Source organism: Nothobranchius furzeri, chromosome 2, assembly GCF_043380555.1.
Source record: "Nothobranchius furzeri strain GRZ-AD chromosome 2, NfurGRZ-RIMD1, whole genome shotgun sequence".
Taxonomy (NCBI): Eukaryota; Metazoa; Chordata; class Actinopteri; order Cyprinodontiformes; family Nothobranchiidae; genus Nothobranchius; species Nothobranchius furzeri.
Window position 1 is genome coordinate 22,576,822 of NC_091742.1, and position 25,300 is coordinate 22,602,121.

Here is a 25,300-nt window from a genome sequence, read left to right on the forward strand (position 1 = left end):
GACTGTCTGGCGGATTCAGATAGGCATTCGGCTGAGTCAAGAGCTGCAACCAATAAAACACTTCCGGTGTGTATTTTCAAACTAAAACAATCCCATGAACACGAGTTATGTCCTGGATAAATCTGAGTGTAAACGTTTTGCTGGTAAAATGATTTATTGATCAAAATGATTGCTTTTTATTAGGCAATACATTAGGGCTTTAAGATCTTACCGGGAAGGATTAAAGACAGTGGGGATAGTTTTAAATTTTAATTTAACCTTTTTATTTAACCAGATAAGTCGATTAAGAACTCATTCTCATTTACAACGACAATCTGGCCAAGAGGAAGCAGCAACAGTCACATAAATGTATATTTAAACCAAAGAACATAAGATAGATAAGATAAAAACAAATAGATAGACATAAAGATCAAAGGACTGTTCTCATATACAAAATGTACAAGCAATGTAAACAGACTTAAAACATCTTTAAGTACTCAGAAGCAGGCACATTGATCAGGAACTATCGACTGAAAGGAATTATTGAAGTTAGGCGATGGAATGTAGGTAGTGAGCGTCAGTGGTGTTAGCGTTGAGTTACAGTCGTTGAAAGCAGCAAACTGGAATAAGGAGCAGCCAAAGGAGGAGCCAGCTTTGGGAATAACCATAAAGATTAAGTAACAGGAACGTAAATTGTGCTGGTTGTTGGAAGTGATGAGTAATAAATAAAATGAATAAATAAATGAATAAATAAATAAATAAACAAAAATTGGAACTGTGGCTCAGTAAGAATGTATAATCCCACAGTTAAACAGTTACTGACATTATCCTTCTACACACAAACATTTTGCAATATTCAGTGTGTTCAATACTTGTAAAATTACTGGGTGTACATTAGTATGTTTGTGTCACTTGTGCTGCATATTTTAGAAAATCCAATTTCCTATTTTTATTCATTGCATTTTATTTGTTTGAAGGTTACAATAAAAGTGGCTTTGTGTGTTTACTCCCCCCAGCAGGTCCCTGAGGTCCAGTGATCAAAGCCTACTGGTTGTGCAACGCACCAGGCTAAAGACTAAAGGTGACAGATCATCTGCTGCTGTGGCCCCCAGACTCTGGAACTCTCTCCCCCTGAGCCTGAGATCAGTGGACTCAGTGGTCTCCTTTAAAAAGCAGCTGAAGACTCACTTGTTCAAGCTGGCTTTTGTATGACCTTCTTCAACCCCTCTCTCTTTATTCTTCTCTCCCCACCTATTCCACCTTCCTCAGGATCCGCTGATTTACCTCTTTCCTATTCACTCTCTCTCTTTCTTAACATTTTTTCTTTTAAATCGCAATTGTCTATTTTTGCTCGTAAATATATTTTTAAACATTTTCTAAATGCTTTTTAATATTTTTACATTTTTTGTTTTTGTGAAGCGCCTCGTGATTTTTATCTTGAGAGGCGCTATAGAAATGATATTTTCTTCTTCTTCTTCTACTCGAACCTTTTTTATTATTTTTTCTTCTCCCTTTTCTCTCAGTGCATGTGCTGCTGTAATTTGTGAATTTCCTCACCGTGGGGTTAATACATTCTATTCTATTCTATTCTATTCTATTCTATTCTATTCTATTCTATTCTATTCCAAGATTACTTCAAGACCTCAGGTTAATATCTTGTGATTTTTGCAGTAGCAAGGTAGTCTTTTTTAATGAAATTATTCTATGCCTCAAATGATTTACCATTTTATTTGTTACCAGACTTTGTTCAGGCTACATATTTTAAATAAACAAAAGAGGCAATTATGGTTGAGAAATTACAGATCAATGTGCAGAATTTGTGTCTGAAACAGAGGATGCCTTAAGAACCACATTTATTGTTTTCAATAGGCCTAGACAAAAGCAAAAATGTTACTAGTAGATAGATAGATAGATAGATAGATAGATAGATAGATAGATAGATAGATAGATAGATAGATAGATAGATAGATAGATAGATAGATAGATAGATAGATAGATAGATAGATAGATAGATAGATAGATAGATAGATGATAGGAGTCTTAGGTCCAGATAAAAAAATATATATGAATAAAACAACAAAACATTAAAAACAATTAATGAAACAAAATAGGTAAAAACAAATAGAATAAATAAAAAAGATAAAAGCATAAAAATAAAATAAAAATCTAAATCTATTTCAAAAACTTACAATAAAGATGTTTCACGTAACCACACAAACCAGTGTTTTCTTATACTGGACAAATACAAATTAAATTAAATAAACAGGAGACAAAATTCCACCCTGCCTAACAGCATTACTAACACCAAATGGTGCAGAGATGCTGCCACCCCATTTAACCTGCATCATCTGATGAGCATACCAGTGAGACAGGATTCTCACAATAAACCCAGGGACCCCCGTTGCTTTAACTTAATAAAAGGTTTTCTGTGGTTTACATGATCAAATCTTTAGAAGCATCAATAAAACACATAAGGACAGAAGAGTTTCTATTTCTATACTAGTTTACCATTTCTTTAAGTGCTTATATACACATGTCAGTACCATATTTTGGCTTAAAGCCAAACTGATTATCCAAGGAACTGAGGTACACAGTGATTCTATCAAATAAGATTCTTTCTAAAACTTTAGATAAAACGCTGGCTAGTGCAATCGGCCTAGAATTATCCATTCTGGTCCCCTTCCCAGATTTGTTCTTAATAACTGGGACGAGCAGAATTGCCATCATTGAGTCCGGTAGTATGCCATGAATCATAAACCCTGTAAAACAAAGCGCTAAAAGGGGAGCTAGTCTATGGCTAGCATATTTCAAATGTTCTGCACTAATGTGATCCAGACCACAAGCCTTATTATCAGCCAGTTTGTAAATAGCTTCATGCACCTCATGGGTTGTTTAACACATAGATTCATCATTAATAACAGAGCCATCCTCATACTGATGACTTTTTAAACAGCTGAACAATGCATAATAATGTTGTCTCCATAATGCTGCAATATTGAGTCTGGTGTGGCTATTTTATTTTTATTTTTATTCACTTATTGTTTATATTTTTCGTTGATGTGTGTGTTTTGTGACTGTGTGTGTAACCTGGGCGCTAATTCTCCTGTCACGTGGCAAATCAAATTTATCTGTGGGTATTAATGAAGTTACTTTGACCTTGATATTATCTTCCTCAGAAACACCTTCAACAATACCTGGTAGAGATGATTTGCAATTATTCATTGTTTTTACATCTTTCCAGAAACCTTTGACATCATTACTCATAAATTTCCTGGCCATAGAATCTGCCCATGATCTGCTCATTTTTTGATGTAAAAACGAACGGCATACTTATATCTGGCATTTGCACGTTTTTTCTGTTCAAATTCCAGACCTTGCTTAGGTCTCCCAATCATATCCCAACGTTTTAAAGCTACCCGTGCTTCATCCTGATACATGGCAGAATGTTCTTTTCAGCCAGGCCTGATATAAGGTTTCTGCTTATGCTTACCTTTGACATGAAATGGCTTACCACGTTCGTACAAAGCGTCCACCATGTCATCATACATAGAGCAGAGTTCACTTTTATGTTCGAGATTCTTACAGTTGGCATCTTTACACAGGATAGCCTCTTTAGCCACAGAGACATTGTTTAGATATTGATCTGTATTATTACTATAAGACAATATGTCTTTGTCACTAAATGCTGCCCATTCCAATTTGATATTATCATCAGTATTATTGACATAATTAACTCCCATTGTATCAGGCAGTTGTTCCACATTTATAGAGAAAGCAAAAGGTATGTGATCTGACACAGCTACCCCATACTTTATAGTCATGCTATCTGTTGGGTAATTTTTACTTCTCCATAACCCTGGAACCTGAAATGAACACACATCACGAAAGGGAGACATTTTACACTGAATTGCCAAATGAGGGGGAGACCACCAATGACACTAACCCTCTCCAGAGCTAGATGCCATGCCACTCCCACTTTCTTCAGAGTTTCCAGTGGCTTTAATCAGCAAAGGATGGAGAAGGCGGGGCCTTCTCGGGTTACAGAGGTACAGAGACCCATCACCCCCCACACAAAGGAAGATTCACAGACCAAGCAAAATGAACATTTAATAAAAATACCTAACACTATCCAAAGCTGTATAAGTCCATCAGCTGTACTAATACAATGATCCAGCCATGATGTATCATGCCAAGCCTCACTAATATATGTGTAACTGTCTTTTGGCAAAATCACTTTGCTAGATAGAATAAGATCATGGTCTTCACACAACTGTGTTAAGTGTTTGGCAAGCTGAGATTTTTATTTTTTTTATCTGAGAGATCAGCATTAAAGTCACCCACAACATATATACTATTAGTACTGTGGCTTTGAATAAATGCATTAATAAATGCCAACCTACTAAGATATTCCCCTTCATTTCCAGCAGTTTCATATGGAGTATAAATATTAAGGATAACAAAACTATTGTTATTCTGGATATGTTGTATGCCAATACACCAATCTACATCCAGTCTAACTGGCTTAATTACAGCATGAATTGTTTTGTTCCAAAGCACAGCCACTCCTCCTGATATTCTGCCTCTGACTATAGCTGTGCTGAGATCAGTAGTCGATTCCCCCACTCCCAAAAAATTAGAATTGTGGTGGTTAAGTTTGTCTAGGTCTTGTTTAGGCAGAAAAGTCTCCTGTAAACACAATATTTCACATTCTTCAAGCAAACTGTCCACAACAATACGTCGAGCTCTATCCCCTGCATCCTGGCCCAGACGCAGGCTACGACAGTTACAGGACAGCACCTGAAGAGACATGCTTATGCTGAGGTGTTAGGACCAGGGGGAGCCTCCCCTGCTGGAGTCACATTAGTAGAGCGGAGAGAGCGGGGGTTCCATGGTTGATAATACCACTGGACCAGAGCCCCTTCAGGCCAAAGTTCAGGGTTGTACAGTTCACCGTTTTCATCACACACAGCCGTAACCTTAAAAGAGCCAAACCTGCTCCGTAAATTACCAATTTTTAAACAGGTGACGTCTCTGTTAAGTTTCTCTTTGAGATACAATGAGAGCGTTTCTGCATCAAATTCTGGGGAAATTTTAGTGGCGAACACACTCACTAATTTTGTCTTTACAGTTTTTATGGTACTCACAGTTCCAGTGTGATACTGGCCACAAGCCTTATTATCAGCTAGTTACAGCTCCAGGCCTCTCGTTGTCATGTTCTGTGTCCTGCGTCCCCCTCATGTGTCTCCTTGTGTTCTCCATCCCTCTCTAGGCTCCCCTTATGTGTCTCCTTGTGTTCCTCATTAGCCTCCTTGTGTTCGCCAGCCCACTCCAGGTTTTTCCCTTAGGTGTTCTCCTTAGGTTTCTGTGCCCCTTTAGGTCTCCAGCTCCCTCCAGGTTTCCCTCAGGTTCCCCCTTAGTGATTTCAGATTTAGTTATCCCATCCCGGTTAGTGTTTTTCTTCTGGTGTCTAGTTTTCAGGTTTAGGAGTTCACTTACCTTTAGTTCTCTGTAGATTAATTTTACCTAGTCAGTTTTCCCCACTTAGTTAATTAGCCTCACCTGATCCCTTCTGATGTCACTCGCCACACACCTGTCACCTGTTTCCCTGATTGTTTCCCTCTGTGTATATAACCCTGTCTGCGTCTCAATGTGTCGTCGGTCCTTTGTTTGTGTCAGCGTTGTCTCGTTTCTCCTTTCCTGGTCTCGTGGTCTCTAGGTATTTGGATGTCTCTAGGTTTTGCTCTTTAAAAGAGCTCTTGGTCTCTAGGTTTGCACATTAGGATTTTTGGATTTAGGTTTTTGGCTACCTGCCCTTTTGGATTTTATTTTTGGACAATTATTCCTAAAGAAAGGATTTTATGTTTTTTTTTACCACTCCTGCCTTGTGTCATCCTGGTTCTGCATCCTGGGTCCTAACCTCCTCCTGGCTTTCATCGTGACACTTGTTGCGTCTAGTCATGAAAGGAACATGCATCCTTGCAGCAACCTTCTCCAGTAATAAGAAAAGTCTAGCTAATAAAAGTTTTACACACAAAAGAAAAAAAAGACCTGAGTTAACATTATGTTCATTTTAAAATTTCCTTTTACAAAAAGGCGGCTTATCACAAAGTACTTTTATTTTGAAAGCGTAATTTTATACATTCCACGTTACTTCCGCTGCGTACTTGACGAACTGGTTCATTCCGCCCTGCTCCGGATTTGTGTCGTCGTGTATGCTATGCTGCAGCGTTTATGTGGGACTTTATCAGTAATAAACACGTTTGTTTTGAACACCCCGTGGTTAAAAAACAGGAAAATACAACTTGTTGCTCTGGAGTGATTCACATATTTCTTTAATTTTGTACTAATGCCTACTGAAAACAAAGATAATGTATTACAAACGTACTTGAGTGTCAAAACAAAATTTTTTTTTGGTTGCTGGAACAAACACTGCATAGTTGTTTTGCAAAATAGTGCAGTGAGGGAGGGACTGTGTTGGTCAATGACATCATTACATCTGCAGATCTAAACACACCCAAGAAAAAATAAACATGTCAAGTATTCCTTGCACTTATGAATTCCCCTGCTTGGAAAGCTGAAATCTAAATAAGTCTCTCGTACTGCCTGGTTTTGGAACATATTGTATTACTTCGATGTTTAGGACAGTCATGTTATTGGTCTGTCTGTCGCCATATCAAATGTCCAAAAAATGCTATATTAATGTTCATTTTAATCTGATCACCTTCTAAATATGTTATCAGCAGCATGAACAGGTTAGGTTGTTCAGCTTTTAAGAGTCAAAATGACCAGACAGAAATGGCACGTGACCCATGTCCTATTATGTCTCACATACTGAGACACAACATGAGTTCCATGCAAATGGACGATTTCCAAGAAAACATCTGAACGTTCCATTAGAAGAATTTCTACTGGCACCTCAAAGCCAACCATTTGTTCTGCAGCCCCATCTAGTGTTCAAATACTGCAACATCCATTGAAGCAAATGACCCCCCCCCCCCCCACACACACACACACACACACACACACACACTCCTGCATATTGGTAGAATGCAGTTCCCTCACATTAAAAGTCCTAATTCATGAGGAAAAGGGACTTTGGAGGCTGATGCCTTTCTGGTGAATAAAGAGTGTTTTTATCCAGCAGATGATCAAAGACTATAACAGTTATAATGTTACATGCTACAAAAATAAGCAAACAGACAGTTTAAGTTAAACGAAATGGCAAGTGGAGGTCTTCAGGATAGCCGCCAGGTGTATGGATGAGAGAGAGAGAGATCCCAAATGTAAATTCAAAAGTTCAGAAGAGATCAGCTGAAGCTGCTGAAGTGAACAAGCTCATCTTCCAATGGGAAGATGAGACAGCAGTGCAGGACAACTAGCACCAGAAGATGGTAGACTTGTCAAAGAGATGAAAATCCTCTGGAGGCAGCAGACTTCTTGAGCTCTGCAAATGAAAAATTCTCGGGGGGCGGAGAAAGACTGAAATCTAAGATGTATGAGAAGGAAAGAGGGTCCACCTCAGCTAAATGTGGTTCTAGATAAGAGTTAGCTGAATCTGCACACATTTTAGGATGGGCAAGACATGATGTATTTTTAACTTAAATATCAAAGACTATACCATAAATCTGTGTAGTGTCTACAAATATGCAAGAATAAAGTAATGGTAGAGACATGTTGGTTCAGAGATACATGCATCAGTCAGACCCAACAAACACTGAATCAAAAGTAATGGAGACAGGGTGTTTGATGGCTCTCTAAGGACCTCTTGTGGTTGAAAGGAGTAAAAAAGTTTGCACCAGCAATGCAGACTTATTATTTTTAAACATTTAAACCAGTATTTTCAAGCTTCCTTGAACATCAAAGCAGAATATTTAAAATATGCACAACATTGTTTTTCTCTGTCAAAAATGTGACTGAGAATGATTTTTTTTGGTTTGATGGAATCCTTAGAGCCATTTTCACCTCAGAGCTGAGTACACATTCAGCAATTCAAACTACTGAAGAGAAAACAAACCATTATGCACAATTTCAGGAAATAAACTGTGTATTACATACTGGTAAATCAGTCAATCAATCTGACTTTTATTGTAATGTACAGTTTTAATAATAAAAGAGCGATAAGACATTCTACTGAATTATTAGACATTTTTTGAGACTTTGGCGCATTTACACCCTCACTCATTATCTTTGGGATACTTCTTCATGTTTTAAATCATTTTCTTGAGCCAGTATGTGCTAAAACGACTTTTTTCAGGGTTAATGAAAGGGGGCCACCCAGCTTCCCCCGCCCCCCATGGCTAGAATATTCCACTTGCAACTTCAGAGTTGGAGCTGACATACCAGGCATAGCTGTCTGGTTCCAGCATGTTTCCTGCATGTTTTAGATTGTGAACACAGCTGATTTATTAATCTAGTGATGAATCCATTCTGTAGACACCAGTGAAGGCTGGGGCGATATTTCAGCTTTCAGATCAAGGCAAGGCATCTGTCCGAAAGACCAAAGCAAAACTAATATTCCGCCGGACAGAACTGATGTCTTTTCCGTGCTTCCAGACCATGCCTTTAATTTATGACAGACATACTTCCGGTTTAACGTTGTATATGTTGTGCGTGACGGATTTAAAAGTAAGTACTAAAGGCAAATATTTATATTATATTTATGTTCACTAGTTTGTTTTCATGTTTGGTAGTCCGTCAGCCGCATTTGTTATTTGTTAGCATGTTTAATAGTGTTTAAATGACTGCCGTTAGTTGCTAATACTAAAGCTAGCCCTATGAGATCCATGCTAAGTTGGTAATGTACCTTCAGTTAGACGAGTGTCAGTTTATAATTTGTTTAGTTAGCAGTGAGTGTTGGCTATGTCTTTGTTGGATTATTTAACTTACGGAAGTCACTTTGTTTCGTCCTAGAAACCACACATGTAAAAACACGTATAATACTCCAGTTACATGAGCCTGCTGTTTAATGTCAACGCCAGTAAATTCACTGAGAATACTTCTAGTTCGCCTGGTTCTCTGACCGGAACTTACTGTCCATATTGACTGCCTCAACCAGTCTGTATCCCTTTACTAGTGTAGTGGTACTACAGCATCTTTATTTGTATAGCACATTTCAAACACAAAGGCAATTCAAAGTCCTTTACAGAAGCAAGAACAGCAAACACAGTAAATCAAACAATGAAATGTAGATATTAATTTCAGATTTAACAAACAGATAAAAGGCATAGTCAAAAGGTTGGTAGTTACGGCGCAGAAGGTCTAGCATAAGACACATTCATTCAAAGACTGATGAAAACATGAAGGTTTTTAATTCGGATTTAAAAGTCACTAGAGTTGGGGCACATTTTAGGTCATGAGGAAGCTGAATCCATCTCTGTGCATCATAGTGACTAAAAGCAGCTTCACCCTGTTTGGTTTCAACCCGGGGTTCTACCAGCTGACCTATTTCCAAGGATCTGAGAGCCCTGTTGAGTGTAAAACACTGGAAGGAGACCCGACATGTACTTTGGCCCAATGCCACTGAGAGATTTATAAACTATAGAAGCACTTTGAAGTTGATTCTGTAGTTTTTTTTTTTCATCTATATTTCACCTGGTAAAATGTTTGAGAACCTATTCTCATTTACAAACACTAGGGATTAAAGAACATGGGTGATGTGCTTGGTTCTTTGGGTTCTTGTTAAGACTCTAGCAGCAGCATTCTGAATAAGCTGCAATTGTTTTACAGCTTTTTTGGGAAGACCAGTTAGAAGATCGTTGCAATAGTCCAGCCAGCTGTAGATGAATTATGGGCCATTCCCATCTGTACCGGGTCGGCCCGGGCCGGGTAGCCCCAGTCGGCCCCAGCCTGGCCCGGTTGATTCCACACATCCTTGCCTTAAGCCCATGTGGGCTGATTCTATCCACCAATCAGAGGCTTGCTCTAATGGAAGGTGTGAATTTGCCTTCAGCAGTGGGTGTGTTGGCCCTGGTCGGCCTGAAGCAGACCCCCTCCAGAAGAGGGCTGAGAATGAGCCTTGGTTGGCCCGGAAAAATACCAGGCCACCCAGATATGTAAACAACCTACGCTACCCGGCCCGGGCCGACCCGGTACAGATGGGAATGGCCCATTAGTTTCTCTAGGTCTTGTTTGGGCATGAGACGTCTGAGTCTTGCTAATTGATGGAGATGATCTAGTTATAGATTTAATGTGACCAGTAAAGCTCAGGTCTGCACAGCAAGGAGATAGATTTTGGTTTCGGTAAACGGACACAAGGAAGTGCTAAAAGCAACCCGAAACTGCCTAATCTCCCTTTATTCCATAGGGTCGTAAAACCTACTCATGCATGGAGAGACCATGCTAACTCCAAGCAGAAAGGCTGCAGCTGGGATTTGAACAGGCAACCTTTTCTTTGCAAGAGAACAGTTCTACCAACTGTGTCCCCATGCAGCCCCTTTGCAGCATTTACGTTTATCAAATTAAACAGGAAAGTAAAAGTCTCCTCCAGGGTAACGCAGGTTCATTTTAGCTGAATTATTCTTGTGTGATACACAGAGGCAGCCAAAAACTGCAATTATGCCCACAAGGCAGGAAGGTAATGGGAAACGATTCAATATTCAGATAAAATTAAAATTAGCTCTTTCAACAGCTAAACTCTCTCAAATCCAGAAGGGCAGATCACTGATCAGAGATGCAACAAAACGAGGAATTAAAAGAAATTCCATTATGAAAAAATATGGAAGAATAAACTGAAGTTATCCCCAAATGAGCACAATTTGTGGCATTTCTTCTCCGTTTCAACCCTGAAATGCAAAAAGCCGCCATAATGGTATTACAAAAACTCTACTGAGAATCACGGTGCAACAAAGCCCTTTTCTTGAATATCACTTCACACAATTGTTCATTCTCACGGAGGCATATTCAGACAATCAAAAGAAATCTGACTAACTTTAAGTGTAAATTGCCTCAGCGTGTAGTTTCATCCTAAAATAACATTAGAGTAGGCAGCCAATTGTTGGCTGGTGGTCGAATCGAGCCTCCGGGGGGTGGGGGGGTGGGGTGGTGGTGGATGTGACGGCTCCACAGATCAAGGCATCACACCGTCTCCCATCTTGTCAAAGGTGGTTAGATGGAGGAAATGAACACAGAAACAAAGAGCAGACAGCCCCGAAGGTAAACACGGAGATCGAGATGCCTTATCTGCTTGGTTTCTCCAAAGGAAGTGCAATAACAGCTCGAAGGCTGCTGCTGCAGAATTGTTAGCAGCTGTATGCGTGCGGAGATCGAGATGTGTGATAGTAAATACATCCACAGGCTAAATTTCATTTCCTTTGAAAGGAGAGACTGAAGAGCGCATTATTCTAGCTTTCTGTCCCTGCGTTGGAAGTGATCAGATACCGTGCTCTAACACTTTGATCAGATTTTCTCTTTTGACTCAATGTGAGGGCTACCACTCACTCTTAGATGTTATTTCTAACAGAAAACCCAATTTGCACATAAAAATCAAACAGAACAATTGCAGTAAGAGAGCAGAAGTGCTGTTGTTATTTAATAAACTGAACATATTTATAAAAGGACAAAAACTGGGTTCAGATTACAGTCAAATTAATCTTCTTCTGTTGATTTTAACACCAACCAACCAGTAATAAATAAAATAATAAAAAGTCTTATAAAATGTCTGTGACCTTTTGAAACTAAAACTAGATTTTTCTCGGTTTAGAATCGTGTGCTGCACTTATTCCCTCGGCTCTGGGGCAGCTCTCCTGGACTGAGTGTACACGTGGGACGTTTCCATGGGCAAAAAGGGATGTAGCCAACCCAGGACTGGTTTTGGAGGCAGGAAGTTATCCCAAACGGGAGGTCGTACACCTCCTCAGATGACAGGGAATCTTCAAGAGGTGCTTTATCCCAGGCTTGAAGTCCGCGTTCCTGTTTAGTCCCTGGAAGTTGAATAAAAATGGCTGTGAGACATAATGTGTTGCATTTTGAAATGTTTTACCTTCTCTTTACTGACTAGCTCATTTAACAGACATCATTTAGCTTTTCCATTAATCAGGAGGAGGTCAAAGCACTCTATAATGACAAACAGCTCACAGCAGGGTATCCGCAGGTCCTTAAAAAGTCTTAAAAAGTCTTAAATATGCTTTTCCAAATTTAAGGCCTTAAAAATCCTTAAAAATGACAAATAATCCTTAAATGCAGTTTCCAAAGGTCTTAAATGACCAAAGGCCCTATTACAGCTGTTGCTGTTTACCTCAGAAAACGGACACTGCAGAGTACAATCAGTGCTGCCTCCTCCTCCTACCTGCACAGCTGCACTCACTTGGGCTGATCACCTCCTGAGCAGCATAAAAGGGAGAGCTGCCAGGAGGAAGGGAGAGACTGGATCTGTGCCAGTTCTCTCATGTGCACCATTTGTTTGTGTTTTAATGGCTTTTAAATGGGTTTTAGTTCTTTAAGCTTAGTGAAGCTTAAGAGCTTTTAGAGGTTTTTAACAGATGAGGGACCCAAACTTGTGTGTAAGTCAGTGGACTTTGATTGTGAATGGCTGGGAGCATTTGGATGTCTGTTTTAAACGCAAACCCTTGGCCATTTTAACTGTGTTTTAAGTACTTTTAGATTTGGAGCTTTTTGTCTTTTTAAAATCCTTTTAATAAAATCAATGTTTACAATTTCCACACCTGAAACACATGCCTGTGTTACTCCCGGTCCTTCTCCATATCAACCAATGGAGGACGTAACAGACCCAATAAACAAGTTCATTTTATTATTATAAAATTTTTGTGAATTTCTAGTTAGTGTTCAGCATTTTTTGTGTGTATGATGGTTGGCGTAAGCGGAACCATACACATTCAGTTGGTTGTGAAAGGGGGCTATTTTTAGATGAGCACATTAGCTGGTTAAGCTAATGGGAGCTTGCGCCATGGAAACGTGCAAGTTTAATGGTAACTGGATGGCTAATCCCACGTTCGCGACGTGGTCAGCACCGGTTCCAGGCAATGGCTGGAAATTATAGCTTAAATTTGGTCAAAGTGGCCTTAAAAAAGGTCTTAAAAGGTCTGAAATTTGTCTCCCTTAAACCTGCAGATACCCTGTCACAGGGGCAAGGAAGGTATGGTAACACACCCATTTTTATATTTTAATTTACTCTGAGGGAGAATATTGTCATCAGTAATAAAAACGTGACTCAGTAACAGTCCTCTGCGTCAGCTTACCAGGGATTGTGTTATCAAGGAAGAAGCCAAGGGACCCTCCTACAAACATATGGGTGGTCAACAATACACGCAACACTTGGTCCACCTCTTTGACACCTGAGTCATCCACACAAAAGGGACAAGACAGTAAAACATCACATTGGTTTAGTGAAAACACCTCTACTGGAATCAGTCAAGACAAAAACCATGTCTTACAGTGGGATGTAAAAGTTTGGGCAGCCCCGTTGATCTTCACAATTTCCCAGCGCGTCAAAAACAAACGCTTGGTCAGCCACCCTCTGCCTCAGACCCCTGACGCCAAAAGTGCCCTTTGTCGTCACTTATGTGCAAAAGGGGGTTTTCCCTTTTCTGACTGCAGATCCCAATGCAGCGTAACACTGACGCAGTGGGATGTCCGCAGCCAGGGCACCAAACAAGCTCATTGTACCTCACCCTAACCGTGTCCTCTTATTTAACCTTCCCCACACCCCTATCCTAACCTTAACCATCTTGCTAGTGAACACGTTAGTGATGTGTCGGTCACTCTAAAAGCCGGCTCTATGAAGTGAACGGCGGGAGCCGCCTCGTCATTGGTCGGGTTTGGACCGAGCCAACGCGAGGGGGAGGTTTCAACTACCACGGTGGAGGTTAAAGTAGAGGGTATTTGTAACCTCCCCCTCGCCAGATGGTATGTTCTAACGTTCCCCTTGGGCGGCAAATACGAAAATTCACAGTCAGAATGCACGGGAAACAAACGCTTGACCACAGTGAGAGTAACGTTTTAGGTAGCAAGAGGGTTACGGTTAGGATGAGGGTGAGGGGAAGGTTATAAATAGTGAAACATTAAGGTTTAGGTGCGGTTAAACGAGCTGGTTCGGTGCCGCATCAGCGGACATCCCATCATGCCAGTGTTATGCTGCATTTGGATCTGCAGTTAGAAAAGGGAAAAACCCCCTTTTGCACATAAGTGACGAAAAAGGGCACTTTTGGCATCAGGGGTCTGACGCGGAGGGTGGCTGACCAAGCGTTTGTTTTTGACAAGCTGGGAGTGAGAATGTGTTGGTATAAATCGTTGTTTGCTATGATAAAAATTTCAGTTAAATATATTGTATAGGTATAGGACACACACACACACACACACACACACACACACACACACACACACACACGCACACACACAGAGTAATATTTGAGAAGTGAAACTAAGTTTATAGGATTTACAGAAAGTGTGAAATAACTGTTTAAACATAACATAGACAGCCCATAAATTTGGGCACTATTGTCGTTTTCCTTTAGAACTAATTATTGTAACTCAGAATTGGTTTGGTAAGCTCAGTGACCCTTGACCTCCATAGAGAGGTGAATCCAGCTATGAGAAAGAGTTTTTAAGGGGCTGTAAGTTTCCCTCCTCTTTGAATATTCTCTGAGGAGCAGCAACATGGAGGTCTCAAAACAACTCTCAAACGAAAACAAAGATTGTTCACCATCATGTTTTAGGGGAAGGATAAAGAAAGCCGTCTCAGAGATTTCAGCTGTCTGTTTCCACAGTTAGGAACATATTTAGGAAATTGAAGCTCACATAAACAGTTCAAGTTAAGGCTCCAAGTGGCAGACCAAGATAAACAGAAGAGAAGAATGGTGAGAACAGTCAAGGGTCAACTCACAGGCCAGCAGCAAAGACCTACAACATCATCTTGCTGCAGATGGTGTCGCTGTGCATTGTTGAACTATTCAGTGCACTTTACACAAGGAGATGCTGTATGTGAGAGAGATGCAGAGGAGGCCTTTTCTCCACCCACAACACAAACAGAGCTGCCTGAGGTATGCTAAAGCACATCTGGACAAGCCAGCTCCATGTTGGAATAAGATGCTGTGGACTGATGAAAATAAACAGAGATATTTGGGCTTTAAGGGATTTTAGGGACTTTTGAATTTTTATGCTCGCGATCGCACCCTCAGGCCAAAAGCCTAACAGCACCTTCAATAGTAGGCTCGTGCACGAGGCGCGCATGCTGTACGTGCACACTCCTTAACGAAAATAACAGCTGAGACAGTCCCGTGTGTGTGTGTGTGTGTGTGTGTGTGTGTGTGTGTGTGTGTGTGTGTGTGTGTGTGTGTGTGTGAAGCCCGGAGGACAGGAGAACACGCAGCTAATTAACAAAATAATTTGGTTCTGTACCTTTCTCTTCAGCACAGCCGACAAAGGTTTATGATGGGTCAGTCCTCCTGCATGCTCAGATCATTCCCTTCCCTTGCTTGAAAAATTGTTCCAAAATGAAAGTTGATCCCACATCTTTTTTATCTGTGAATTCAATGCCGTTCGGCGAGTCTCAGAAAAAAATTTGGGCATCTTACTGTAAAAAATACCATAATTTAATGTAAAAAAGAAACTCTAAATCAACTATGTTCACACCCAGAATCAAACCCAGGTCTTCTGCATGGGAGTCAGACATCTTACAAGTTGAACTACACTAGTAACTTTTATAGTATCTGTAACTTTTATATCCTTGATGACAGCTGAAACAACGTCAAACCAAAGAACGGTTCGAAGTGAAAATGGCTATTTTGTTGCTAATTTGCAGGAAATATCTAGAAGAAAGTTCTACAGAAAGTAGCTAAGGGTCCTCAGAAATGTAGCTAGCTTTGTCACTAGGCATTAGGAACAGCGATAAAGTCGCTGAGTTGGCACTGCCTCTCTCTCTGCTGCTAAAGCTACGGATAGCAAATGCTACGGGCTATGCCTGAGCGTGAACACGCATGAAGCAGCCTGCTCGACCCGAGCATTCTCTTTTTCTGTGATTTTACAGAAAAACAGGCAATCACAGTAAAAATGCCAGGGCTCATGCTACAGGACCAGGGCATTGCAGGAGAATGAATGAAGAAGACATTTATTATTTCTATACATGTTTTGGCTGTCAAACTTGCATAACGTCCCTTTGACAATGGGCGTTATGCACGGAGGAAAAAGAACACAGCATTCCAAGAACACCTGCTACATACAGTAAAACATGGTGGTGGTTGCATCATGTTGTGGGGCTGTGTGGCCAGTGCAGGGACTGGGAATCTTGTTAAAGTTGAGGGACACATGGATTCCCTTCAATATCTGTAGATTCTGGAGACCAATGTCCAGCAATCATTGACAAAGCTGAAGCTGCACCAGGGCTAGATCTTTCAACAAGATAACAACCCTAAACACTGCTCAACATCTACTAAGGCATTCATGCAGAGGAACAAGTGGAACGTTCTGGAATGGCTATCTCAGTCCCCAGAGCAGAATATGGTTGAAAACCAGTGGTGTGAGTTAAAGAGAGCTGTCCATGCTCAGAAGCCATCAAACCTGAATGAACTAGAGATTTTTGTAAAGAAGAATGGTCCAAAATACCTTCAACCAGAATCCAGACTCTCACTGGAAGCTATAGGAAGCATTTAAAGGCTGTTGTTTCTGCAAAAGGAGGAAATATTGAGTTCATTTCCTTTTTGTGGTGCCCAAATTTATGCACCTGCATAATTTTTAAACAATTATTGCACACTTTCTGTAAATCCTATAAACTTTGTTCCACTTCTCAAACATCACTGTGTGTGTCTCCTATATGATATATTTAACTGAAAAATGTTATCATAACTAACAACAATTTATACAGGAAACTCATGAAGATTAACTAGACTGACAAAACTGCAACATCCCACCGTAGGTCTTAGTCAAACCTGTTTCTAGAAACTCAGGGTTCCTCGTGATCCAGTCGGGAATGGCAAGTGCCGAAAACACGGAGAACCCAAACACGAAGATGTTCCGAGAAGAGTTCATGTCTGTGAACTGAATCATCGATATCCCTTAGCAAGCATGCATTTCTGAGCAGTGACTGAAATGTACATTTAAAGACATTTCTACCTGCAGATTGGAAATTCCTGCAGCAGCGATGACTCCAAACATGATCAGAAACATCCCTCCAGTGACAGGTGTGGGGATGGTTGTGAAGATGGCTCCAATTTTGCCCAACATCCCCAATAAAATCATGAAAAGTCCACTCAAGAGAATCACAGCTCGACTACCCACCTGTCACCACATAAAGAGCATGTCCAAATAACCTAGTGTTAAAAACTAAATGAATGAATGAATCATGTTTCCATAACATCACAAGATGAAATAACTTTCTTACTTTGGTGATACCTAGAGCTGCCACGTTCTCACTGAAAGAGGTGGTGCCATTGCCTGTGCCAAAGGCTCCTGCTAACAAACAACCGATCCCTTCAATGCCAATTCCACGACTGATGGCGTGCTTTGGAGGAGGAGGGGCCCCAGCCAGCCTGGCACATGCATGGTAGTCACCCACAGATTCTGCCATGGAGCATATTATTCCAGCCAAAAGGCCAACCACAGCTGCAAGGTTCACAGTTGGAGTTCCCCATTGACCTGAATAAAAAGTGAAACTGGTTTAAAGGGATTCTTTGCAAATTTTACATATTTTTACATAGTTTACTTCAGCCAGTATGTGCTAAAATGACCCTTTACAGTGTTAATGAAATGTAACTCAGACCGCACCACCCTCTGTGGCCAGAATACCGCACTTGCAACTTCAGAATAGGCGACCTGTTCCTTGTTGGACTTAATAAAGTGGAGCTGACATGCCTGGTGCTGCAGCGTGGTTCCAGCATGTTTCCTGTATGTTTTAGATCATTAATACATCAGATTTGTTTGATTTAGTGATAAATCACTGCTGTAGACACCAATGAAGACTGAGGAAACGTTTCAGGTGTTAGATTAAGATGTTAAAAAGATGAATGCACAGCAAGGAGAGTTTCACTTTCACTTCCACTAATGGACACCAGGGGGTGCTAAAATCAAGCCACCTTTGATCAGTTTTTCTCCAGTGTGCTTTTTTCCAAACTTACATACCAGGATAAGGCAGTCGAAACCAGGAGGCCTCACTTACAACGTCTCCCTTCACATCAGTTCGAGCCAGATAACCATAATGAGCAGGATCAGACGGAAGGACATCAAAGACGGTAAGGAGGTGGCACACTAGCCACGAGATAGCAAGGCCCAGCAGAATCTAATCGACATGGAACATGGTTTAGATCTTTTACAAACATAATGGAATCAATTGAATTGAATGGTGTGTGTGTGTGTAAAATGCCGTACTGGCATTATTTGGAAGACATAGAACTTTGAGGTGTGCAGTTTCTTGGTTTTGCTGTACGCAGGAACAGGGAGGGGATTGAGACGGAGGTACTGAGAGAACAAGATAATCAGGGCTGTGGTCCTGTGTGTACAAGCAAATATCAAGTTAGCAAATAAATCTGAGACCACTTTAAAAGGGTTAAATATTGGGAGCTTTAAGTCCAACCGTGTTGCTTAAGAAAAGTTACCTACATAGCAGAAATCCCCCAGTGGCTGCCAGCCTTGTCTCCAGCTGAGGTGTACAAGGATAAACCAAGGAGCGAGACAGTGGGGGCAATGGTTAAAGGTCCAATGAAGCGCATGAGGAAGCCAATAAACCCTGAGAAGCCGACAAGAATTTGGAGGACAGAGGCCACCATGATGGAGCCCTGCAGCTGAAGAGGGACAAACAACTGTGAGAAAGGCCGTCACTGGACAGTCTGCAGAATGAATCATGAGCTTCAAAAAAAGAAAAGTATTTGTTCGGGGTGGCTTACTACTCTCATACGAGTCTGCCACTCTTCTATGAAGACAGGAGAGGAGGTGTTGACCAAAGTGGCATTCTGGGTCCAAGCAGGACACTTCCACTGTGGCGTGGACAACACGGCCATGGCTGGAGTCACTAAGGCAAAAGTGCCACCTTGTAGAATGGGAAGCCTTCATGTGTGAAAAAGACATGAAAACCAATGAGTGGGAAACCATCAACCATCAAGTCTAATCCTACTCCCAACAAAAGAACATGTGTATGTCTATCATTCTGGCCCGATTATGGTCTGATTCATAGTTAGAGCACAGGCTGATCATCCTCGTTACAATGTAAGGAATCATCCAAGACACCAGATTCTCAATTAATAGACAAATTAAAGAAGCAGAGTGGATTTAGTCACATCGAATTCTCACCTGACACCAAAGATGACCTGCATGACTGTGCAGATACCAGAGACAAAGAAGATGTTGTTGATGAGCAGACTCTGGGTCAGGCTGTCGTGCTGCAGACACAAACCCTCTGACAGAATGAGAGGGATGGAGATGATCCCACTAAAAGCTGTCAAGTAATGCTGAAAGAAACCAACACGACCAGTTCAATGTGTTGTCTGGATGTCAGAATTGTTCCACAAGAACGCCAAACTGGTCAGCCCATCTCTCCTTCTCCAAACCAAGGCTGTTCAAATATAAGCTTCTTCAGCATTTTTTAACCTTGTGTGGAAAAAAAAAAGTATTTGTAGCGATTCTGAATTCAACTCAACAACAAAGTCCTGATACAAGATTGGTTGGTTTTCATTAATAATTTCTTCAACTGTCCTTGGACACTCACCAACACGAATAGATGTTAATAAATAAACTATTTCTAACTTCTTCCTTGACCCACTTCTAGGGCCATATCACCCAGTGAGTTAAACACTATTGTAAAACAATTTGGAGTCCGCTCAAAGACTTTTATATGAGAGAACATGAGTTACACCCACCTGAACAGCCAGGAAAATACAAAGATACCAAGGAGGGACGTCCGTTACACAATAAGCTGGTTTGTTTTTGTCCATGTCTGTCGTACGATGAACCTTGCAACTTTTATCCGTCTTTGTTTTGAGTTGATCGTTGTTTTGTTCATCCATCTGCAGTGTCAGACAAAAACTAAATAAATAAAAAATAAAAAAACACGTTCAACTAAAGCCATGGACAAATAAACAGGAAGAATAAATTGTGAGGAGTCACAAGATGACAAGAAGCCATCTTCAATTCAGTCAAATAATGACTCAGATATTGTCTCACAACTGAGTTTACTTCACAAATGGTTTATTTTCCAAAAGGCAGAAAAAGTTCACCTGAAGCTGCACACAAATAAATCCCATTGACCTATTTTTATGCCCATTACATTCATTCATTTGATTTTTCTATGCAGAAATGTTACCTTTTAGATTTTAAAGGTGTGGGACACTCATTTAATGAATACACTTGCAGTGGTTTCTAGTAGGAATGAATGCCTTGCAAGTCGTACGCTGGAGGACAAAAAGCTCAGATGTCAACGCCAACGTCAAGTTTATTTATAAAGCACATTTAAATACAGTACAAAGACTGCCCAAAGTGCTGTACGTCAGCAAACAACAATCAAACAAAAACAGCAACAACGCAACAAAAAAAGGAAAAATACATATAAATCAAGGTTAAGATCAACTAAAAGCGAGGATAAAAAGTGTGTCTTTAAAAGAGATTTAAAACTACAAACAGAATTTGCGGTCCCGATCTGCAATTGTAAGCTATTCCACAGTGTCGGGGTGGCTAGAGAAAAAGCTCTATCTCCCCTAGGTTTGAATCTCAGCCAGGGGTCTTTCTGCATGAAGTTTGCATGTTGTCTCTATGCATGCGTGGGTTCTCTCTAGGTCCGGCTTCCTCCAACTGTCCAAACATATGATTGATCTGTCTAAGGCCTAGTCCACACGTAGCCGGTATTTTTTTTAAACGAATATCCGCCCCTCCAAAAACTTGCATCCACAACACCTCTTTAAAAAAAAAACTCTGTCCACACGTACCCGGATAAATACGTTGTTAAGGACATGCCAGACCTGTAGGCGGCAGTACTTCCCCCGTTCTTAACCTCGTCCTTCGTCTGTGGTCTTCCGCAAGGAGCAGTAATTCCGCTTGCAAAAACAAACAAGCAAAAAGCGCTTGGACAATTGATAAAGCGAGCGCAGCTCTGAAGGCATCCATGCTGTCGGCTAGTGTAAACACAGGTCGCACACGTGATGTCAGCATTTTGTTGTTGCAGAAAGTGACGTTGCGGACCTTAAAACTCCGGTTTTGTCTGTCCACACGCAGACACCCAAAACGGAGAAAACGCAGATCTTCACTTTGGCCGGAGTTTTTAAAAAGATCAGTTTTCGTGTGAAAAGACTCCGTTTTCGTGTGGATGACAGGCCAAAACGTAGAAAAATATCGACATTTTGGCAGATCCCCGGCTACGTGTGGACAGGGCCTAAATTGCCTTAGGTGTGATTGTGTGCATGCATGCTGTTTGTCCTGCGTTTCTCTGTGTTGCCCTGCGATGGACTGGCAACCTGTCCAGGGTGTACTGGACTGCTGGAGATAGGCCCTGGCCCCCAGTAACCCTACATGAACAAGTGGAAATGTAAAATGGATGGATGGATTCTGCAAAATTCTACAAAATCCTAAAACTTTGATGTACAGTTTTGATTTGATCTGCACATTAAACCGCAATGAGACTCTAACCACAGACTGACAGAATGAAATATCAACATTCCAACCTTTAAATAGAAAATAAATGATCCAAACAATCACAGCATGGCTTTGGCCTTGACAGTGGAACTCTCAGGAGATGTTTAGTTGAGGATCTCAAGGCCCTCAAGGGAGTGTGAACAATAAGAAGCTCAGCCAAACAAGAAGGTGCCAAACCACGTAAAGTTTTAAAACACAATAATACAATTTAAAATTTTATCCTGTATTCTACAGGGAGCCAGTGGAGGGTCGACAGGACCTGAGTAATACGCTCTCTGCATTCCCTCCCTGACAACAGACGTGCAGCTGCATTCTGTTGTAACAGAATGAAATGACTGTTTTCCACCAAAAGTCTTTTTCCCCCTCTCCTCTGACACAGGACTAGTCTGCAAGAGATATGGCTTCAAGGTCTCATGCATTTGCTCATAAACTGCTTCTTTTCAGCTCAACAGAAGAATGAAGAATGGACTCTTTTCTTTTAATTAATCAAAGAACTCTATTTTTAATAAGCTAATCACACAAAGTGTTAGTCAAAAAATAAGATGTTACCAATCTGTGAAATCAAAAAATTAATTACTTTATTATAATCCTATTGAATATAAAAGTAATATGACTTTAATTGTTCCACTAGGACTGATCTCACGAAGCGTTAAGAGACGACACATTACTTTCACTGATCCAATCAGAATCTGCCAGATCTGACGGAAGTGTGGTTTTGGTGGTGCTTGGTAAATCTGTCATCTTTTCATTCGACCATAAACCAAAACATCCGAAGTATAAAACTATGCCCACGTCATCTTTAATGCCAGTTCAAAGCTTTCTAGAGAAGTTGTCAGAGTGGCCAATCCGTAACTTTCCTCTTCAGCTGAAAGAACCAACGACAAGCTGGATAAAATCTGTTGCTGTTCCAACTGCTGCAACGGTTCCTTTCAGAATAAAATCTGAATCATCACGACCCAGGTTTGGGTCTCGCTAGATGCCAACAAAACCGTCGTGACCCGGAAGTATCTCAAAGACTGGTCTGGTTGGCAACCGCTGCTTTTCCTACCGGCTTCGGTTCCAGAAAAGTCAAGCTGGACCTCGACATTCCTGATCTAACGGGGACTTCCGCTAAGGGTAGGTAGGCCGGCGAAATGGCGTTGAATGTGATTATAAGGCCTAGTCCACACATAGCCGGGTTTTTTTTAAAAACAAATATCCGCCCCTCCAAAAACTTGCATCCACTTCACCGTGTTTTAAAAACAAACTCTGTCCACACGTACCCGAATAAATACGTTGTTAAGGACATGCCAGACCTGTAGGCGGCAGTACTTCCCCCGTTCTTAACCTCGTCCTTCATCTGTGGTCTTCCGCAAGGAGCAGTAATTCCGCTTGCAAAAACAAACAAGCAAAAAGCGCTTGGACAATTGATAAAGCGAGCGCAGCTCTGAGGGCTTCCATGATGCCGGCTAGTGTAAACACAGGTCGCACACGTGATGTCAGCATTTTTAGTCGCGGAAAGTGACGTTGCGGACCTTAAAACTCCGGTTTTGTCTGTCCACACGCAGACACCCAAAACGGAGAAAACGCAGATCTTCACTTTGGCCGGAGTTTTTAAAAAGATCTGTTTTCGTGTGAAAAAACTCCGTTTTCGTGTGGATGACAGGCCAAAACGTAGAAAAATATCTACGTTTTGGCAGATCCCCGGCTACGTGTGGACAGGGCCTGAATCTCCTAATCAAAGCTTAAAGCGAAGACATCACCTTCAGTTCCCATCAGAACTAATCGTTTCTTCGGATTTGCTGGTTCTGAGCAACATTACAACTCACTCCATTCACCGTCTCATCCACCTTAGTTACACCATACATTCAGTGTTTAAAGTTAGTCTAGTTTAATTTGTTTTTAATAAATCTTTAAACTTTTAAACTTGACTCTCTCTTCTGTTGTCTCTCAGTGAATACGAAGCTGTTATCTAATCTCTGCAATAAAAAGTTCCAGTCTTCTGGTTAAAGTAACCCAACAGATCCATAAGGTTGATTTCATATTACCTATGGAATCCTACGTCTTATGGCTTATTAAATAACATGTCATTTAAATCATTACACTGTGCAACCTGTAGGCGATGGATGGAAGATTTGTCAAGACCATAATAGAGAGAGTTGCAGTAACCTAATCTAGACATGATGAGCAAATGAATAACTCCCTCGAACTCTTTCTTTGACACACATTTTGAGTAACACTACTAATTTGTTTATCAAATTTAAAACAGCTGTCAAGGACAAAACCCAAATTTCTTGCATAAGAGACTCGAAAAGATTCCAGTGGCCCAAACTCACTCCTCACATCATGCAGCAAGCTAGGCTCTCCAAAAACAACTACTTCTGTCTAATGTTTGTTTACGTCTAGCAGGTTGTTTTGCAGCCATATTTTAATGTCCCTAAGGCACAATAACAGGTCATCAAAGGATAGTCTTGTTTCAGGAACTAGCAGACAGCCACATCAGAGGAGAGCTAACACAACAGGATTTGGAGACTTATTTCCTGATGTTTGGACATCTCGCCTCTGATTGGATAACAGAAACACGACTCTACCGCTGACTGTTTGCTCTGCAACGTTGATGTTTTATCTCCACAAATAGAACAAACCTGCAAAAGTTCTGCCATGTGGTGGAGTTGCTAATGCTAACATTTAGCTTCTACTAGCTGAGACGTTCTCTGCTGTCTCCTGGACACAAAACCAGCAACATTCTTCCCCGTCGTGAGTCCAGATGAGTGAGTTCATGAACGTTAAGTGACAGTGTTACGTAGATCTGTCAGGTTTTTCAAATCCTAGAATTTCACCGTCTATTTTCTATCAGAAGCTAAAGCAGGAGATAGGTGTAGGAGACTATTTTCATGTTCAGCCGGCATGAAAAGGTCAGAGTGACTGATTATAAGCAGAAGTAATCATTTAAAACTGGGGTTTTCAGTGTTCCACACCTTTAAGGTGTACTTTCAAAGAAACCAACACAATAAAAAGCAGAAATTGTTTTCCCACTGATTGTAAATGAGCGTTAAAAGTTGGTGCCAAAAATGTTTCATTGCTGTTTGTGTTCTGCAAGTTAGAGGCTTGTATGTGTGAGGTGATACTTCCAAAGTTTTACACACAATTACTCCAATTGTTTTATGTGACTAACCTTTACAAATCAAGTTTAATTTGTCAAAAAAGTTAAGATTAATCATTGTTTTTCAGCTTCTAACTGATGCTGATTAGACCATTTTTAACTGTTTGCCTCTAAAATGAAATTAAATGAAGTGAAAAATGCAACAATTACTCACAAAATCAAAGTTTCATTTCTGAGATGTGCTCATGAATGTGACATTACAAAAACATTCATTTTAAACCATTAAATCATTTAAAATGTAGTCATATGTGCAAACAAAGAACTCTACTCACATCAAATGCAGGATTGTCCAACCCATTGCTTCCTTCCGCGAGAGCCATCGCAACTCCACCATAAAACATGTAGCTGTTGTAGAAGTCCATCTGTAAAACAAGTTCATAAAAGAAAATAACTTTATTGTTATATTGCTGTGGTACTGCGGTAGAAGTAAATGGGACAGAAGGAAGGGGAGTGAAGATCTAGAGAAGGGCGAGAAACTCTAAACAGAGATGTGCAAATCATTCACAGATCAGCCACACCTCCCAGTGGGACGTGTCCGACCACCTCTGGCCTCGTGCAAAACCAGTCAAACAAAATCCTTCTAAATGGATTTAGACTGAAGCATTAGCTTCACACCTG

General features: G+C 40.8%; 1 protein-coding gene across 2 annotated transcripts; it reads right to left on the minus strand.

The window, feature by feature from the left end:
* Positions 1–11,479: 11,479 nt before the first annotated feature.
* Positions 11,480–25,140, minus strand: LOC107378118 (solute carrier family 23 member 1). 2 transcript variants are annotated; one of them, XM_054748427.2, is made up of 12 exons: positions 24,955–25,140; positions 19,776–19,941; positions 19,210–19,367; positions 18,807–18,966; positions 18,523–18,704; positions 18,292–18,412; positions 18,046–18,202; positions 17,309–17,562; positions 17,041–17,205; positions 16,857–16,965; positions 13,173–13,268; positions 11,480–11,897 (listed from the first exon to the last, which is right to left on the minus strand). In XM_054748427.2, the coding sequence occupies exons 1-12, from the start codon at positions 25,059–25,061 to the stop codon at positions 11,674–11,676; spliced, it is 1,899 nt and encodes a 632-aa protein (XP_054604402.2). In that variant the 5' UTR covers positions 25,062–25,140; the 3' UTR covers positions 11,480–11,673. The 2 variants fall into 2 exon arrangements, with proteins under 2 accessions (XP_054604402.2, XP_015803642.3); XM_015948156.3 differs by having other exon boundaries at positions 19,776–19,922; positions 24,955–25,134.
* Positions 25,141–25,300: the final 160 nt, after the last annotated feature.